The following is a 20,056-nucleotide window of genomic DNA, read 5'->3' as shown; positions in this document are numbered from 1 at the left end:
AGAAATCTGAGGTATAATTCTCTACCCTTCCTGATGCACAAGTTTCACACTTTGTCTTCATTCAAATCCCTACTGAAAATACACTTCTTTCATGAGCTGAGCAAATTGTAAACCTCACTAATATAATGCCTATAATGCCACCATCATCGCAGTGTGTGGAGAAAAATTTCAGAGTTAGTGGCATCTCCCTCTTTTGTGGTGTCTGATCTTTAACTTAAATGCTCCTTAGTTTAAGGATCAGGGGTGAAATCCAGCCTTACTGAAGTAAATAGCAAAACTTCCATTGACTTCAGTGAGACCAGGATTTCACCCCCATGTTTTTGTTTGTGTCTTGTACAGCTGTGATCAGTGTCTACACTTACAATATTGTAATAATGTCTTGTTTTTATAAAACAGCAGGTAAAGTGACCCAACATAAATACTGGTATACTTACAAATTGTTGAAGAGTAGGGAATATATTGAATTTGTGTTGTAAATGAGGCTGATAGTATGTTTTCCAGTTCTTTCAGAGATGGTTTGCTTTGTGTGTAACCTATGCAGTCCCTCAGATTAAATGGTGAAATTCCATTTCTCACTGTTCTCTATCAGAAAAGTAAGGTAATGGAAAAAATGAATTTTGCTTTTAGTGCTGGTACATTTTGACAATATCAGTTGACAAGTAAATCTTAACAAACCTTTGACATCAAAACCAAGAGCAGGAAGTCCCGCTTCCTTCCAACCAATAGCATGGGGTGCCTAAGGGCAAATAGACATTTTCCGACTCTGATTCAGTTACCATCAACTGGAAAATAGTGCTAATGACTAATGAAATAGTTTGGCATCAAAAGCCATTAATTCTCAAGGCCACATAACCTATAGAGTTTCAGTTTTTAGAGCAAACTTTTCAAAGTTCTTTTGTCTCCAGAAACCCAATATGCACTAATGGGTTATATGATTTTTCACTCATAATCTCAATGTTTAATACATGATACCACTCTCAGGTTGTTATTTGTATTGATCTTGAATGATTTATCATGTGTTTACAAATTAGTGTTTAACAGGATAGATTTTATCTGAGGAACGAAAATTACAAGTATCCTAATTTGAATGTTAGAGGAATAGTTTCTGCTGTAGCTCACGAAAGTTTATGCTCAAATAAATTGGTTAGTTTCTAAGGTGCCACAAGTACTCCTTTTCTTTTTGCGAAGACAGACTAACATGGCTGTTACTCTGAAACCTTCTAATTCTTTGAGTTATATAGTTTACATTTTACAGTCAGAGTTTGCAGATGGGATTAGATGTGCTGGAGATTAACAAATACTTTATTTTCATTGGATAGATGGATGTATATTTATATTTAACAATGTGTTACTCGGTAGCAATGTATTGCAATATATTAACATATCATAGTGTTCGTATTTCCTGTTATCAGATTTGCTATCCACCACAAAACAAAAGGTGGGAGGTTTTAGGAATCTCTGCTTGTGCTAATACCTCTCTTTTCACATTAGGTTTACCACCAGCACCCAAACCTCCTCCCTGAACTGAAAGGATAGGAGATTCAGCCACCTCTGAAACTATTTATTGAGTCCATGACACATCACAAATCGGCTGGCAGGGCATATTTGGGGTAGAGTAGCTCATGCCTTCTCCTGTTCCTGAAAACCAAAAATGCTGGGTCAGGTTTTCCAGTGGTGTAAATCAGCATGGCTTTATTTCACTCAACAGAGCCATCTTGATTTACACCAACTGATATTACTGATCTTCACTGTGTTAAAAAGCAGGGGTCTCCAAGTTGCTGGAGAGGCTGGTTCTTGTGCCAGGCAGTATGCTCTCCAATGCCACTGGACTGGCATATTTAATTTTTTGCAAATGCTTTATTTTTATTTTGCAATGAGAGAGATGCTATATTGCCACAAATCAGGTATCCCATTCATGGGGCATGGAATAAAACATTTCTCTTCACAACAGTGGAAATGTATCATATACAGTAAGTATCTTTGTTGTTTTGAGTTAGGAGTTAATATGATGCTTTAAAAAATGCACACTTTCAGTAGACAATAAAGGATGATTTTTCAACACCAGGCGAAGAGGTTTGTTTGCTTGCTAGTGGTGATCTCGGGAGGGCACTAATTTTCCACTCAGAGAGTGTATTGTACATTTATTGATCCCTCAAAGCACTTAAGCAAAAGCTTAACTTTAAGCTGGTGACCATATGCTTGCAGTTAAGCACAAAGCCTTTCATGGACTTTTGATCAAGTGTTTGACTTGAAGCTGCTGAGCAAAATGAGAGGCCTGCACAGCTGCATTAAAAGAGAAAATGCATAAAATATTCATCGCTTCTGCCCTGAGAAAAGTTTAAGACCACCATCTCTGAGCTGGGGTAAAAACCCAGTAACTTCATAAGTTCTTCCTTTCTTCCAGATCTACAGGCGTAATGGAAGCTGCTCATGTAGCTTTCTACTGAAAACAACAAACAGCATGTTCAACACTCATGCTGTATGCTATCTTATTAGCTATGCACATACTCACCTTCTCTCTGCTGTTGGTCCATCTTTATAATCAAGGACATGGTGTTGAAATGTAAAAGGATAGTGCTTGCTGTGTGTGATATCATGTGTGCATCCAGTGCTTTGTGATGATGCATGGGTGTTCATTTCTGTTTTAGCCACACACATCCTGCAAGGAAATGTGAAATGTGGAAGTATATTTCTCCCATAGTCCTATTTCCATTGCTCTGCCCCTCCTCCCTTCAGCTTGTGGTGTCTCCGTCTCCTTTGTTTTCTGGCTTTCTTCAAGTTTCCCTAAAGAAGAGACAAGTGTGAGCCAGCAGAGAAATTATGTCAGCCTATCCTGGGATCACTTCTGACTTCAAGCATCCCTCATGGCAGTATGGTGCTGGGCAGTGCTATGTGTCTTGGTGCTACAGTAGAAAGTATTGAAAATCAGTGTGTATAATCACACATCCAAAAAATATCATCCCGAGACAGCCTTGATTGCAAACTAATGGTCTTTGCAGGCTTTGCTCACTGTAGAATTTTATTACTATACCAGTTTCCAGCGATGTGATACTTGACACAATTCCTCCTAAGACCTATTTCTATCCTTTGTATAAAGTGAGTTTTATTTATGCTATAAGTTTAAAACATTCCTTACATGGCACAAATGAGTAAAGTGAGGAATCACCAAGGCATAATCAATATACTAAACAGAATGGTGGTAGCTCGTTTTCTATTCAAAGTATTTTTCACCCAGGGTTAAACTGCAGACCATTCCAATTTTATACATTCTTTGGGACTCTTGCCACTTTGTTTATTATCTCTTATTCTTGTTCATGCTCTGGTTGCCTGTGCACCACATGAAGGTATTCTATTCTATTTTCAACTAGGTGGTTGTACTCCCATCCAAGAATCTGACCTGGAGGAAAGGACAGGTGTACAGGATTCCACAACAATGTTTACCAACCACAGGCACCTCACAAAGCAGAAATCCAAAACTGGTAAGAGAAGGAAAATTACTCACTTGTATTTCGAATACAGAACAAATCTAACTCATACTTTGTGTCTGTAGGAAAAGGAGTAATTGACTGAGGTGTTTCCAGTTATGTTTTTTAAGTTTCTGGTTAGTAAATGAACAGCACTTTTCTAGAAATACTTTTAATTTTTTCCTGGTTCAATCAAATCTGATAATTTTATGGAGTCCAATAATTCTTCAGATTTTTTTTGCTTCAGAACTGCTGGCAATAGAGTAGAGACTTCTAGCTGAGGTGAATAACTTCCCCTGAATTGAAAAGATCTGGTGCTACAACACGATATGTATGAGGTAGCTGAGGACTTTAAACCTGACCTCCTTTCTGAAAGTTGAAGGTTAGGTAGAAATGCAGGTTAGGATATTTCAGTTTAATTAAGGTTTTTATTGTTGGGACGTAGTGCCAATTGATTAAACTTTGGTCATTACTTACAGTTTGTGGGAAGAATTCCTAGAATTTCAGAAAAAATATTATATTGGATATAAAATATATTGCATACAGTGATACATTTTCTTAACTTATTTTGAGAGTAAGAATGGTAAACAAATGCATTGTAGTTTAATAAAGTGCCCCATAAGATGCTTTCCATTTTATTTACTAAATTATGTTCCTGTTAAGTGGCGTATTTCTCATGATCAGTCATTCTAAACATAGGAGATCCTAAACGTGATTTGTTTATTATTGTATTTATTTTCAGGTTTCTCTAAAATATAATCAACTCTTTTTAATGAATTATTTTATGTGTAGTTTTAAAACAAGGTAAAATTTACTTCATCAGAAAGGTAATACTGAGAGATCTGCTTAGAATGGGGATTTTTAAAGTGGGACAAACATGTCAGCATTCTTTTAGTATACACATATGTATGGTATCTAATTAAAATGTGTACTGGTCATTCATACTTTTCTCCACAGCATTGTATTGAAAGTTGAATGTTAGAATTAAATAAATTTACATTCATACTACCAGGATGGTGTCATGGCACAAATCTAAATGGATGATGAAGGCGGGGAAGAAGAATGGCAAGTGCACTCAGGAATTGAAAGGCTAAGACCTGGTCTATACTCAAGACAGGTCAACATAGTATGGCGCTCAGGCATGTGGAAAATTCACACCTCCTGAGCACTGCAGTTAAGCCGACCTAACCCCCAGCGTAGACGCAGCCAGGTTGATGGAAGAAATAGTTCGTAGTTATTGCTGCTTGGGGAGGTGGATTGCGTACGGTGAAAACCCCTGTCCACAACTGTGGGAACCATGTGCGCTACGGCGGCATAACTGCCGTGCTGTAGCTGTGCCACTGCAGCACCCGTAGCGTAGACCTAGCCTAAATGGCGATATGTGGATAGATACTGTGACAGGGTTGGGACTCACCCCTGCGGCACCTCCTGCTGGCACATTTGGGAATTAGCTCTGTCCTCTGCAGGGCAGCTTCTGCTGGCGGTGTCCCATCCGTCCCTTGCCCTGGTGGCGTCCGGACTCGCGTTGCTCCTCACTCGGCGGCGTCCTCTTCAGGACACTGCCCTCCGGCAGTGCCCCCAAGTCCACACTCACCCCCTTCCAGGGGAGGGTTAACAGCAGTCTTTCCAGTTCGCTCCTGCCGCAGTGGCCCACCACAACCCCTCAAGTCTAGCCCCGCTGTTCGTGGGCTGGTGGCAGTCTGTCACGGCCACCCTTCCATGGCCAGCTGCTGTACAAGGAGGAAGGGGAGGACCCAAGCCCACCCACTACTTTGGGTTCCGACCCAGGGACCCTCTAGTGGCAGCTTCCCTGCCCTCCTTCTCTCCCCTTGTCTAACTGTCCCTGGGCCACTTCCCCTCTGGTCCTTCACACCCTCTAGGCCCTTTCTATCAGGGCCCACAGTCTGGCAGGTATTAGGCTGGAGCCCTTCTATGCTCCCCCAAGCCTGCCCAGCACTGCTGTGTCCGAGGTGCCTGTTTCCTGCTCAATAGACAGACCTTTCCCCATGAAGGTCTGGGACAGACTCACTGCCTCTTGTCTGGGCAGCCTTTATATAGGGCCTAGTCTGGTCCTGATTGGCTTCCTCTTGCTCAGCCCTGATTGGCTCCCCGCAGGCCCTCTCTGATTGGCTGCCTGTCTGTGCACCCGTTCTGGCCTGTGATAGCCCAATGTGGCCTTTTATAGATACCTATAAAATCCTTGTGCGGTTAACAGAAACAGGTGAATTATGTGTGCAAAATAATATTTGTGTGCACAAAATGTATCCTTACAAATGCATGATTTGTTTGTCTGACCAACAACTGTTTTGTTCACAAATGTGTATTTTGCATAAACAGTTACCCCGTGGTAAGCAGAGTTTAAGGGCTGTTTTTTACCTTAAAATGTTTTAATTGGAAAACTTGTAATAATAGACAGGGAGGGAAGATGCAACAATATATAATATGATAAAAGTGAAAGATACAATGGGAGGAGTCCTGCATGTAGGTCAGCTAATAACTACATAATGTTAATTTTATTTAACATGCGGAGAACAGGATGACGTTACATGGTTCTGTAGAGAGCAATACAGCTCACGCATAACATAATTGCTTTGACAAAACCAAGGTAAGTAAGAAGAGGAACATGGAAAATATAGAATTCATTTGATCAGGGGGACCACGTGGATGAAATAAGCAAAGGCTGACCCAGACTGGTCTGGATTTGGTAAGATACATTTCGGTGGCTATTTTTTTTTAATTTAGCCCTCCATGTCTATAAATAATTAAGTCTTATGCAGTATACTGCAGCAAAATTTGTCCATATGTAACTGAACTCCAGAATTCTGAACTTCAGAATAACAATCTACTATGAAAAGGACAACAACAAAAAAACCTGTAGAAGGCTTAATGTACTGATTTTCCCTATTGACTTCAGGGCATAAGACAAAAAGATACTGTCAGGGTTGACAGACACTCAGTTTATCCTGTGTTATGTTTTTAACTGTCCTTCTGATCTGAAATATATCAGTTCTCCAGAACAAAGTCTGCAACCCCAGTAAAATTCCACCTTCGCTGTTAGGAGACTACAACAAACTCAGGACATGTGCCAGGCTCTCCCTTCTCTCTGTTGTTGGTCCATCCTTGTGATTAAGGACATGGTGTTGAAATGTAAAAGGATAAGCAGGATGAACTCAAAATGCCAGTAAATAAAAACAACTGTGACATAGTTGGCATCACAGAGCATCGGTGGGATAATATGCATGATTGGAATATTGGTATAGAAGAGAACAGCTTGCTCAGGAAGGACAGGCAGGGGAAAAAGGGAGGAGATGTTGCCTTATATATTAAAAATGTATACACTTGGACACGGTTGAGGTTGAGATGGAAATAAGAAACAGACTTGTTGAAAGTCTCTGGGTAAGGATAAAAGGGGTAAAACCAAGGATGATGTTATGGTAGGGGTCTACTATAGACCACCTAACCAGAAAGTATAGGTGGATGAAGCTTTTTTTAAACAACTAACAAAACCATCCAATGCACAGGACTTGGTGGTGATGGGGGACTTCAACTACTCAGACATCTGTTGGGAAATTAACACAGCAGGGCACGGATTATCCAACAAGTTCTTGGAATGTATTGGAGACAGTTTTTTATTTCAGAAGGTGGAGAAAGCTACTATCGGAGAGGCTGTTCTAGATTTGATTTTGACAAATAGGGGGGAACTGGTTGAGAATTTGAAAGTGGAAAGCAGATTGGGTGAAAATGATCATGAAATGGTAGAGTTCATGATTCTAAGGAATGATAGGAGGGAGAACAGCAAAATAAAGACAATGGATTTCAAGAAGGCAGACTTTAGCAAACTCAGGGAATTGGTAGGTAAGAACCCATGGGAAGTAAGTCTAAGGGGAAAACAATTGAAGACAGTTGGCAGTTTTTCAAAGAGACATTATTACGGGCACAAGAGCAAACTATCCCACTGCATAGGAAAGATAGGAAGTATGGCAAGAGACCACCCTGGCTTAATGAGGAGATCTTCAGTGATCTAAAAATCAAAAAAGAGTCCTACAAAAAGTGGAAGCTAGGTTAAATTACAAAGGATGAATATAAACAAATACTACAAGTATGTAGGGACAAAATTAGACAGGCCAAAACACAAAACAAGATCAAACTAGCTAGAGACACAAAGGGTAACAAGAAATCGTTCTAAAAATACATTAGAAGCAAGAGGAAGACCAAGGACACGGTAGGCCCATTACTCAGTGAGGGGAGAAAAACAATAACAGAAAATGGGGAAATGGCAGAGGTGCTTAATGACTTCTTTGTTTCAGTTTTTACCAAGAAGGTTGATGGTGATTGGACATCTAACACAGTGAATGCCAGTGAAAATGAGATACGATCAGAGGCTAAAATAGGGAAAGGTTTAAGTAATTTTTAACTTGTTAAGTTAAATGTCTTCAAGCCACCAGGGCTTCATTAAATGCATCCTAGAATACTCAAGGAGCTGACTGAGGCGATATCTGAGCCATTAGCGATTATCTTTGAAAAGTCATGGAAGATGGGAGAGATTCCAGAAGACTGGAAAAAGGCAAAGATAGTGCCAGTCTATAAAAAGGGAAATAAGGATGACCCGGTGAATTACAGACCAGTCACCTTAACTTCTGTACCTGGAAAGATAATGGAGCAAATAATTAAGCAATGAAGTTGCAAACATCTAGAAGATAATAAGGTGATATGTAACAGTCAGCATGGATTTGTCAAGAACAAATCGTGTCAAACCAACCTGATAGCTTTCTTTGACAGGGTAACAAGTCTTGTGGATGGGGGGGAAGCAGTAGACGTGGTATATCTTGACTTTAGTAAAGCTTTTGATACTTACTCACATGACGGTCTCATAAAAAAACTAGGGAAATGCTACCTAAATGGAGCTACTATAAGGTGGGTGCATAACTGATTGGAAAACTGTTCCCAGAGAGTAGTTATCAGTGGTTCACAGTCAAGCTGTAAGGGCATAATGAGTGGGGTTCCGCAGGGATCAGTTCTGGTGCTGTTTCTGTTCATCAGTGATTTAGATAATAGCACAGAGAGTACACTTACAAAGTTTGCGGATGATGCCAAGCTGGGAGGGGTTGCAAGTGCTTTGGAGGATAGCATTAACATTCAAAATGATCTGGACAAACTGGAGAAATGGTCTGAAGTAAATAGGATGAAATTCAATAAAGACAAATGCAAAGTACTCCACTTAGGAAGGAACAATCAGTTGCACACATACAAAATGGGAAATGACTGCCTAGGAAGGAGTACTGCAGAAAGGGATCTGGGAGTCATAGCGGACCACAAGCTAATTATGAGTCACCAGTGTAACACTTTTGGGGAAAAAAAAAAGCAAACATCATTCTGGGATGTATTAGCAGGAGTATTTGTAAGCAAGACACGAGAAGTAATTCTTCTCCTCTACTCTGTGCTGATTAGGCCTCCACTGGAGTATTGTGTCCAGTTCTGGGCGCCACATTTCAGGAAAGATGTGAACAAATGGGAGAAAGTCCCGTGAAGAGCAACAAAAATGATTAAAGGTCTAGAAAACATGAGCTGTGGGGGAAGATTGAAAAAATTGGGTTTGTTTAGTCTGGAAAAGAGAAGACTGAGAGGGGACATGATAACAGTTTTCAAGTACATAAAAGGTTGTTACAAGGAGGAGGGACAAAAATTGTTGTTCTTAATCTCTGAGGATAGGACAAGAAGCAATGGGCTTAAATTGCAGCAATGGAGGTTTAGATTGGACATTAGGAAAAACTTCCTGTCAGGGAGGTTAAGCACTGGAATAAATTGCCAAAGGAGGTTGTGGAATCTCCATCTTTGGAGATTTTTAAGAGCAGGTTAGACAAACACCCATCAGGAATGGTCTAGATAATACTAAGTCCTACCATGAGTGCAGGGGACTAGACTAGACGACTTCTTGAGGTCCCTTCCAGTCCTGTAATTCTATGATTGTGCTTGGTGTGTGTTTCAGTGAATAGCTTTCTTGTATGTTTGAATAACAGTCAGGCTGATAAGAATACAGCAGACAGGCAGAATAGAGAGATGATGCAAAGTTTCAGAGTAACAGCCGTGTTAGTCTGTATTCGCAAAAAGAAAAGGAGTACTTGTGGCACCTTAGAGACTAACCAATTTATTTGAGCATGAGCTTTCATGAGCTACAGCTCACTTCATCGGATGCATACTGTGGAAACTGCAGAAGACATTATATACACAGAGACCATGAAACAATACCTCCTCCCACCCCACTCTCCTGCTGGTAATAGCTTATCTAAAGTGATCATCAAGGTGGGCCATTTCCAGCACAAATCCAGATTTTCTCACCTCCCCACCCCCCTCCAAAAACCACACACACAAACTCACTCTCCTGCTGGTAATAGCTCATCCAAAGCGACCACTCTCCCTACAATGTGCATGATAATCAAGGTGGGCCATTTCCAGCACAAATCCAGGTTTTCTCACATCCCCCCCCCACAAACTCACTCTCTCAGGAGTGTGTGTGTGTGGGGGGGTGAGAGAGTGAGTTTGCATGTGTGGGGGGATGAGAAAATCTGGATTTGTGCTGGAAATGGCCCACCTTGATTATCATGCACATTGTAGGGAGAGTGGTCCCTTTGGATGAGCTATTACCAGCAGGAGAGTGAGTTTGTGTGTGTATGGGGGTGGGGGGGTGAGAAAACCTGGATTTGTGCTGGAAATGGCCCACCTTGATTATCATGCACATTGTAGGGAGAGTGGTCGCTTTGGATGAGCTATTACCAGCAGGAGAGTGAGTTTGTGTGTGTGGTTTTTGGAGGGGTGTGGGGGGGTGAGAGAACCTGGATTTGTCCTGGAAATGGCCCACCTTGATTATCATACACATTTTAAAGAGAGTGGTCACTTTGGATGGGCTATTACCAGCAGGAGAGTGAGTTTGTGGGGGCGGGGGCGGAGGGTGAGAAAACCTGGATTTGTGCTGGAAATGGCCCAACTTGATGATCACTTTAGATAAGCTATTACCAGCAGGAGAGTGGGGTGGGAGGAGGTATTGTTTCATGGTCTCCGTGTATATAATGTCTTCTGCAGTTTCCACAGTATGCATCCGATGAAATGAGCTGTAGCTCACGAAAGCTCATGCTCAAATAAATTGGTTAGTCTCTAAGGTGCCACAAGTACTCCTTTTCATGATGCAAAGTGTATGTGAACATCCACAATGGCAGTAATATGACTTGCATGTCCTGATGCAGGTCCTAATCCTTGACAAAAATTTAACCTTACATTATATACTTGACTTTAGTTGATTCTTGATAACTTTCTATGAAGGACAGGTGATCCATGCAAAACTGAATGAAAATTTTGAAAGCTTTAAATTAGTCTTCAGTTTATAACTGTGTTATATAAATGAGTTTGATTCATTCTTGGTCAGAATGGACTGCCCACCGGCCATGCTGCACTATAATGAGCCTGAAATATTTGCCACTGAGCTGTCTGGAAATTCTAATTGCTCCAAGTGCAAGAGCCAAGGGAGCTGCTTAAATCATAAAGTAACACTGAGAATGATATCACAGCATTGCAATGTTGTTCTGTACATGGTTTTTTGGACTGAATTTTAGCCTGAGCATCAGTGACAGAGGCCAGACCAAGGTGCTTAGGTTAAACTCTAGATGAACATTGTTTGCATCTTAGGTGTCGTCTTTGTGATTTTACATTGAGTTTTTATAACTCTGATCAGCCAGTAAGAGATACTGAGAGAAGGGAAAACCCTTTTCTCATTTTATTTTTTCCTTTCTATGGAGGAGTCTAAAACAAATATTTGGGCATGAGTTTAGGTGCTCTACTTTCTGTCTCCTTGGAGATTTTGTTTGTTATACATACATAAGGTTACATTTTAGTCATGGGTATTTTTAGTAAAAGTCATAGACAGGTCACAGGCAGTAAACAAAATTCACGGTCTGTGACCTGTCCGTGACTTCTATTGTATATCCCTGTCTAAACCTTGGGTGCTCTGGGGTAGGGGGAAGTCCAAGGCTGCGGTGGGTGCTCTGGGGAGGGGGCAGGAAGCAGGGTGTGGCCCTGGACCCATGCTGCTGCTCTGGGGACGTGGGTAGCAGTGTGTGGCCTGGGACCCCTGCTGGTGCTGGGGCTCCCTACCCAGTTCCATGTGTCCCTGCAGCTCCTAGGTGGCACAGGGGCCAAGGGGCTCTGCTCACTGCTCCTGCCACAAGCTCTGGCTGCACAGCTCCCATTGGCCAGGAACCGCAGCCAATGGGAGCTGCGGAGGCGGGGCCTGCAGATGCAGGCAGCAGGTGGAGCCCCCTGGCCCCTCCAGCTAGGAGCAGCAGGGCCATGCCAGTAGGAGCCGGGCAGCCCCTGAGCCAGCACTGGCTGCTACAGAAGTCATGGAAAGTCACGGAATCCATGACTTTCCCTGACAGACTCGCTGCCTTATAAATACACAGAGACAGCAAAAATGATAGCACAGTAGCTTCTATTCTCTGCAATTGACAACTATGTTTCATTTAATATATCAACTTCAAGTTGCATAGAATCTTATCATACGTAGACATCTCAAGGTACTTTATAGAAAATCTTCAACAGTTTAATAATTGAGGATGTGGTGCCAAACAGTTGAAAGCAAAGGAGAGAACAAGTGTCTGTTCAGCTTTGGAGTGAACAGGTGCCATGATGCCCAACATTTCTATTCAGGGAATCCCAAGGCAAATGTTTGCAGTAACAGACGGCACTAGGAGGTGAAGGTAGGAATGAAAGGATTGACGTGATCAAATCCAAGGTGAGATATTCCAAAGTGCTCTGTAGGTCAATTGGGAATCTTGAATCTAATGCAGACTCTGACCACCAGCCAACGAAACTGAGCCAACCTTGTCGTAATGTACTTGCTCTGTGTGGTACCAGATAGAATTTTAGCAGCTGTGTTGTGTACTGGTTGAAATCTACTAATTGCGTGCATAAGGTGCCCAGCAAAAGGACAGTGCAGTTGGCTAACTCTCAGTACGAGGACTTCTGCATCAGGAGAAAGACATGTCTCCAGCTGGAACAAAGCTCAGTTCTCAAACATGAAATGACAAAAACAAAACTTGGGAGTGAACTAGAGAAAATAAATGCCCATATCCACTGAAGAATAAATTTTAGGGCCCTTTCTGTATGATAATGAATGAACTTACACCAGTTGTCATTCACAGAATCACAGAATGTTTTTACACACAAAACAATGTTACAATAATGTTATTAAGGTTGCAAAAGTAAGGAAATGTCAAAATTAAGATAATCTGCACAACCTTAATTCACCTCCCTTGTGTGTATGTTTTATGATACAGTCTTTAATTAGGAAGAGACCTGGCTCCCAGTCTCCTTGTCCAACCAGTTCCCCCCACCCAACAACTCCCAGTCAGTTTCTCCCCCAACTCCAGTCCTAATCGATTCCTTTCCCTCCCATTGGTCAGCATTTGTCTCATCTCCATTCACATCAGACTGCTTTGTTCTTCACGCTACCTGGGTTCCAGCGGGGAACGCTCATTGAGAGTACCGGAAAGAGAGGCTCTCTGCTCTCAGTTCCAGTGCCCAGCCCCACCCTGGGCCAGAGCTGTTGGAAAGCAGCCTTTATAGGAAAAGTCCTTCTGAGTCCCCATAGTTCTGGGGTACAGCATGCTCAGTCATTCTGTATGGATGGCACATGCACAGTCCCGTCAGCACCAGAAGCAGTGAGAGGATCAAATGTACTCAGTGAGAATGGTAGTCTTGGGAGATTTTAGCCATTTAGCTCTGGCAGACGTCTACTGAGCATGTGAGAACTGATTTTTTCAAAGACTTGTGAATTAGCCAAATTTGGGTGGATTTTCACAGGGATGGCAAAAAGCATCCTGATGCAAAGGCCAACCCAAATTTCAAGTCCTTGCTCCAAAGTATGGGGGCCGTAGAACAGTTCAAAGAAAAAGTGTCAAGAATTTTTCAACATGGAGAAAGCATAGTTTTTCCTTCGCTTCATTCTTGGAAATGGCTGAACCATTTGGCGGAATTTTCAGTAATAATAATTCAGACTGAGACAGCCAGCCAGTATGGAAAATTTCACTCCAAATGGTTAAAGTCTGGCAAAGCTATAAGCAGTGGAACACAGGATCTTTTAATGGGGAGTGTAAGACAACTTGGGTAATAGGTGATAGTATTAGCCCCACCCTAATATCACTGGCTGAAGCCAAAATAGTCCCTTACTGGCAAGTCAGTGAGAGGAGGGAACAAATGGTTCTGGCTCCATCAATGAGCCACTTTGGGAGGCACATTTTGCTACTGGGATGCGCTCACTCCTTCTGTGAAGCAGCTGTAAATAATCCATACTCACTAAAAAAGAAAAAAAATAAGACTATTGAAGGCTAGCTAATAAATCAACCACTGGACCGAATTCTAATCTCACACTGCTTTTTTACAATACTAGTGTGTTGTAATTCCACAGCTGAGGTTAGAATCAGGCCCGCAGCATCATAAATGGGTGCTGATAATTAGTGGCATAGGTTTTGTAACTGGGGGAGCGAAAGGGTGATGGGTCATTGGTGGTGGCCTGGAGAGTGAGCCTGCTCCGTATATACCTGGCTGTGGCGGCTCCTGTCCTGCGGGGCTGGGCCCAACTCCAAACTCTGGATACTGCAATCTGGTTTGCAGGGTCAGTGCCATTTAAGTTTGGTCCAATCACCTTGATGGAGGGAGGGGCAGGGGGCTGAGCCAAATCTGAGTGAGTGACATTGCAAAATGGTGAATGGGTTCACAGCACCTTTACACCCTGTGCACCATGTTGCAATGCTGGGAGTGGGCAGCTGGGCTCAGCCCCATGGGACAGGAGCCATTACTGCAAGGAAGGTTCGTTCTCCAATCCCATGTGAAAATTCGTGTTGTAAACCTTCTTTTGTCAGTTATAGGATAGGCTTGGAAAGGCTTAAGGCTGCCAGTGGGGTTGGTCACCCTCTCTACTAGCTCCTCTACTGCTACTACTGTAGTTTTGAGGAAGATGCACTTTCCAGTGGTTTTTGCTTTGAATGGGTGCAAGAATGATCAGTGAAACATTTTATAGACAAGTGATAGGAAAACAGTGCCTTTTCCTTTACTGTGCTGTTTTTTAGTGCCTTTCCTCCAAACTCTGTTTTTGTCTTGTTTACTTTCTGCCCTCTTTCATTTTCTTTCTGCCCTCTTTCATTTTCTTACTTTACTTTCTTGCTAGGCTCATGAAGAAATTGGTGCAAAAGCAATTTTATTTCAGGGAGAGGTTTTCACATATTCTGGAAGGTAATAGGACAGAGTTCTGTGAATCTTAATTCTCAAGCTTTCAGTCAGCTGTTACTGTGTAATATTTCTTTGACAGTTATCAGATGAGCTGCTGACTGTGGTTTGTAAAGGATCATGATGGGGAATGATTCTAAATGTATGCCTGGTAAAAAAGTATATTTGAATATAGCCAGCGCTCTTGATGCAAGTGCTATTTGACGAGTGAAATCATCATAAACAGATACTGAGTCTGAGAGAGAAATAAACAGACACATTATGATTGTAGTCATCAAGACTAGCTTGACAAACAAGTTTACTGTTTTCTGTTTATGTCAGCACAACATGTTGCTTTATGAAAGACTTTTAACAGCACACTTTGAACAAAAAGGACCTGATCCTCTTTTCCCACTAGTGTAAATCAGGAATAACTCCACAGAAGTCAGCAAAATTTCCTTTGAAAAAGCAGTGTGAGCCAGAAGGTCATCTTTACCTCCTCACCAGCCATTCAGGATTTCTCAACATTCTGAAGTAGATTTGTTAAGTGTCATCTCATGCAGCTGTTTAACTGTTCACATGTGGTAAGGTTTTTTCCCCCTCATTGCAGAAAATTTCACCAAAGCCTCCTCTAAGTATTTTAATCTAATCAACAAAATACAAATATTACTCTCAGATTTTAGGGCCAGATTGTGCTACCCATACTCTGATTGGTAAGTACTATTCCTGGTAAGGATGGGACAGATGTGGCCCATCATTTGCATTTTGTTGTTTATACAGTATAAAAATATTTAGCTGGAACTACTCAGAAGAGCAAGTATGACTCTCAACCCCAGTGAGAGTCATAAAATCAAGCCCTAAATTAATACTTCTATCCAGAACTTCAGAGTTTGTACTTGCTACTGTGCTACCACAGTTTCTAGTTAAATAACTGTATTTTTCCATCATGAAAATATTTAGATGACGTAAAGATTAAATTTCAGAGTTCTCATTGGATATGTTTATATTTTGTAAGATAAATATCATTTCATAATCAGTGTCTCTAAGACCTAAAACAGTCTCAGAATTTATTGTTATGGACTGGAATAGATTTTTAAATCTCTTTAATTTGAAGCATCTGGCTTATTACTTTTGATTAAACACACAGACAACTATAACAAAATAATGGTAAGGTTGAGACATAAAACCCATAAATCAAAGACATTCAGGGCCTTATTTTCAAAGTAGTGTCCTAAATTGCACTTAGCAAGTATGCAAGTACAGTAATTTGTATGCCTGTTTACTCACACTGTCACATTTTATCCACATAAATGCAGGGTAATGTTCATGCAGATTCTGTGGATGCAATTTAAGAGCCTCTTTCAAATTTGCCCTTCTAAACAAAGATTGCCTTGGACCTTCACTTTTCCTTGCTGTGCCTAGACAAGACAAATGAAATTACAGTACTTGGTCTGAATAGATAGCTCAGTGGTTTGAGCATTGGCCTGCTAAACCCACGGTTGTGAGTTCAATTCAACAAGATAGTTATTCACATGCCCAATTGTAAGCATGTTTGTAGTCCTGTTGTCTTCAGTGGAAATACTGACACACATAAATTTAGGTACATGCTTAAATGCTTTCCTGAATCATGGCTTCTCAGAATGTCTAGCACAGTATGATGCTGCAGTCCCCAGGATGGTTCATTAAAAAGTGACAGTACAGGATGAAATTTTGTACCCAGGATCTCAAGTATTTGAGCTCTGAAAAGGATTATCCTGAAGTATTAGCTTTTGTGAAAAACAGCTGGAGAGCAGGAATCTTGAGGACAGATTCATGTGTCTGCTTGCCAACTGTCCAGATCCTCTATTGATTTACATATTGCACCTCCTTACTGGTGTATGTTACCTAAAAACACCGAAAGAGGCAGACTCTGAGGATACTTAAAAATCTGCGCTCAAGATTATTTAAATCTTTTAAAGATCTCCTTTTTTTTATAAAGAAGACCGATCTATAAAGATTTCAGTATTAGCTATATATTTAGATTTATGTTATTTATATGGGCTAAATTCTGAGCTGATGACATTTCAAATGGCAGAGAGAAGGATCCATAAAAGCTTTACAGCAAGCAGCTCAACTGGAGCAGCCCTACGATTGCCATTATAATTGCCATCATAGCTGCTACAATAGGTGTTGAGCATATTTGAGATTTTTACCACTGATATACATAGGATAATTTTCAATGTATGTAAGATCAGTGGTTAATTTGTTCAGATTAGAAAGCATATTTAGAAGTACAGGAATCAGTCACATCACAATGCTGCATTATATGTCAGACGGAGTAGAAGGAAAGATTTGCTTAACCTGGAGAGCTCTTTGGAAAAATGTGCTTGCTGTCCAGGATAGTGTGCCATGTCTATAATGAGCTGGAACTTTTCAAAACAGTCAGTTTAATGAATGTGTATTCTTAGGTTGTATGGCATTTGACCCCATTTTAAAAGATGATAGCCACAGTTTTTAAATGTAGGTTTTCTAAAGTTAAAGCTATCAAATTCATGTTTCAGTTCCTTTAAAAAAAGGCCTGATTTCAAAGGTACTGAGGACCTGTAGCCTCCTTGACTTGATTCTTGAAAATTATTGAAGGCTGAATTTATCCCTGGTGTAACTCCATTGAAGTCAGCAGAAGGATGAATTTAGCTCTGATTGCATTAGTTCAGTCTAGAAGCATTTTGAGGGGTGGGTTTGAACAGGATGGATTTTGTTTGAGTTAACCAGGTGTCTCAAATTAGGATTAGAACAAATCAAGCACTAAATGTTGAGACCTGGGGTGACTCGGGTAAATGACAGCTCCATGAAGAAAGACTTAACCTTTTTAAAAGCCCACTTGCACATTTCCCATTGATGCAGTACCATGAGACTAAATCCTTTTGCCACCTGCCTCCAGGCCATCTCCACTCCTTCCCTGGTCTACTTCATCTAGTAGAGGTTGACATTAGCCCCATCAAGAGCATCAGGATGTCACTTCTAGTACTGGGCTCGGTACCAGACAGGAGCCATCTGCTCTGGTGAACTTCCCCATGGAAGAATTGGAGGAGGCTCCACCTGAGCCAGCCTTGGCTTCCTCTTCCTCATTGTCCCATGAGGCAGTGGTGTCAGAAGGTTCCTAACCTCTGCTGGACATATATAGGGCCCATCAGGACCTTTGGAAGAGGATGGCCTCCACTTTAGCTATTCAGGTGAAGGGTGTTCAAGCGAGATCTGACAGAACTGGTTGATATCTTGGCTTCTGTGGGGCCTTGTCAAGTAGCACTCGACATTAACAAGGCTATTCTGGAGTCAACTAAAATGCTGTGGCAAACTCAATCTTTCATCCCATCCACAGCAAAAAGAACTGAACAAAGACAATATATTCACTCCTAGGGGTTTGAACATTTTTACACCCACCCTTGTCTGAGTGGTAGTCTCAATTGTTAATGAGAGCTCCAGGGGCAGCAATCATCTACCCCAAAATCAAAGGATGTAAAGTAGCTTGATCTCTTTGGCAGGAAACTTTATTTAACAGCTGGGCTACAGCTCAAGAAAACAGCAAGCATTGCTGGGACTGCTATGATTTTAACCTCTGGGCTAATGTTTTGCAATGTATGGACAAATTGCCAGAGGAGGCAAGACTGGAGTTCTTCCCCTATGGTTGATGAGGGAAAGTTAGTAGCCAGGATCTTGCTTCAGGATGCTGGTATGCTGCAGACTCTGTGGCTAGAGACATGGCATTGGCCATTACGATGCACAGATGTTCCTGGCTCCAGTCATCGGGTCTTTTTCATGAGGTCCAATAAACTATCCAAGATCTTCTTTTTGAGGGGTGGTTGCAGGTCTCAGAACAGACCAATGACAAGTTGCATCTCCTGAAAGACTGTAGGTGTACACTCAGATCTTTGGGCATTTATATCCTTGCCCCAAAGAAGAAACAGTTATGTCCCCCAGCAGTCTCATTGGTATACTTCATTTATGCCCCGTCACCAGGACCAAGCTAGAAAGAAGAGTAAAAATTAAAGGAGGAGATCACCCCCATCTACTTCTTCAGTGGCTGCCAGTTTGCCCAAACAGCCTGGTAACTCCAAGCAGCCATTTTGACGTGTTTGTAATGGACAGCTTACCCCTGTCCAGTTTGTCAGATTCTCCTACTCTGGTGTCTCTTACAGGCGGTCTCACTTCCTCAGTGCTTGGACCCTCAATCACCACAGACTCTAAGCACTGTGGAATTGGGATAAACCCTTCAGTCTATTTCTGCTCCCCCATTGCCATCCCCCTTCCCAGTCCCTTTTCAGGGATCACTCTTACAAGGAAGTTCTCTTTTGGGAGGTTTATTCTCTCCTCCAGTTGGAAGCTGTAGAAGAAGTGCCTCTACTTTGCAGAGGGAAGGGGTCTTATTTTCACTATGTTCAGATCCCAACAGCAAAAGGATGCCTCAGCCTATACTAAGCCTTTGACAGCTCAACAGACACCTAGAGAAAATAAAGTTTTGATTGGTCATCTGGCTTCAAATATCCCTTCCCTGGATCCTGGTGACTGGTATGCTGCCCTTGACATATAGGACATATATTTCCACATGACAATATATTAAAGCCACAGGAAATTCCTCAGATTTCTCATCAAACAATTTCACTACAAATTTACAGTGCTGCCGTTTGGTCTGTCCTCAGCACCATGTGTGTTCACAAAGGGCATGGCAGTGGTGCCAGCGTTCCTGAGGAGATCAAAAGTTCACGTTTTTCCCTACTGGGATAGCTGGTTGGTGAGAGGCCATTCCAAGGTGCTGACCAGTGTGGCCATTATTCAGTCCACCTTCAGAATCCTAGGATTGCTCATCAACAAGGAAAAATCAATTCTATCATGTGTACAAAGGATAGACTTCATAGGAGCGCTCTTGGACTCTATGGAAGCTAAGACCTTCCTCTGTCAGGCCAGGTTCTAGACAATTCTGGCTATTTCTTTAGACCTGAAAGTTCAACAGTAAGGAATTTCCCCAGGCTTCTGGGTCACATGACTGAAGGGGATTGGGTGGCTATGCCTTTCATACTATCGCACAGCAGCATGAGGCAGCAGAGGACACATGCACCACCCCAGCAGTATCTCTCAGGGAAAAATCTCCGACAACAGTGCACTGGATGTGCACACACCTGAAGTGGAATTGACATGTGTAACACATCTTGAGGAACAGTAGTTATGGAACAGGCTAGTAACCATTCCATATTTCACTTTTATGCGGTGATTCAGGCGAAACCTCATAAATTGTCTGCCTTGAGAAAATGAAGCAGATGACAGGTTGTAGATACAGAATCTCCACCTTTCCCCATCAATGTTGT

At 41.7% G+C, this 20,056-nt stretch overlaps 1 protein-coding gene across 13 annotated transcripts in view; it reads left to right on the top strand.

Annotated features, from left to right (window-relative positions):
• The window catches only part of BBS9 (Bardet-Biedl syndrome 9), a 439,570-nt gene that overhangs the window by 286,870 nt on the left and 132,644 nt on the right, over positions 1-20,056 (top strand). For 12 of the 13 annotated variants that reach the window (XM_073332918.1, XM_073332919.1, XM_073332921.1 and 9 more), the window contains one exon: positions 3,369-3,479. In XM_073332918.1, the coding sequence (XP_073189019.1) occupies positions 3,369-3,479 (111 nt within the window). Of the gene's footprint in view, positions 1-3,368; positions 3,480-5,999; positions 6,297-20,056 lie in introns of those variants that run through there. The other variant, XM_073332913.1, reaches the window with a different exon arrangement.

The sequence above is a fragment of the Lepidochelys kempii genome, chromosome 2, assembly GCF_965140265.1.
Source record: "Lepidochelys kempii isolate rLepKem1 chromosome 2, rLepKem1.hap2, whole genome shotgun sequence".
Lineage (NCBI taxonomy): Eukaryota > Metazoa > Chordata > Testudines > Cheloniidae > Lepidochelys > Lepidochelys kempii.
Note: the sequence above shows the minus strand (reverse complement) of the source record. Positions and strands in the feature narration are given on the sequence as shown.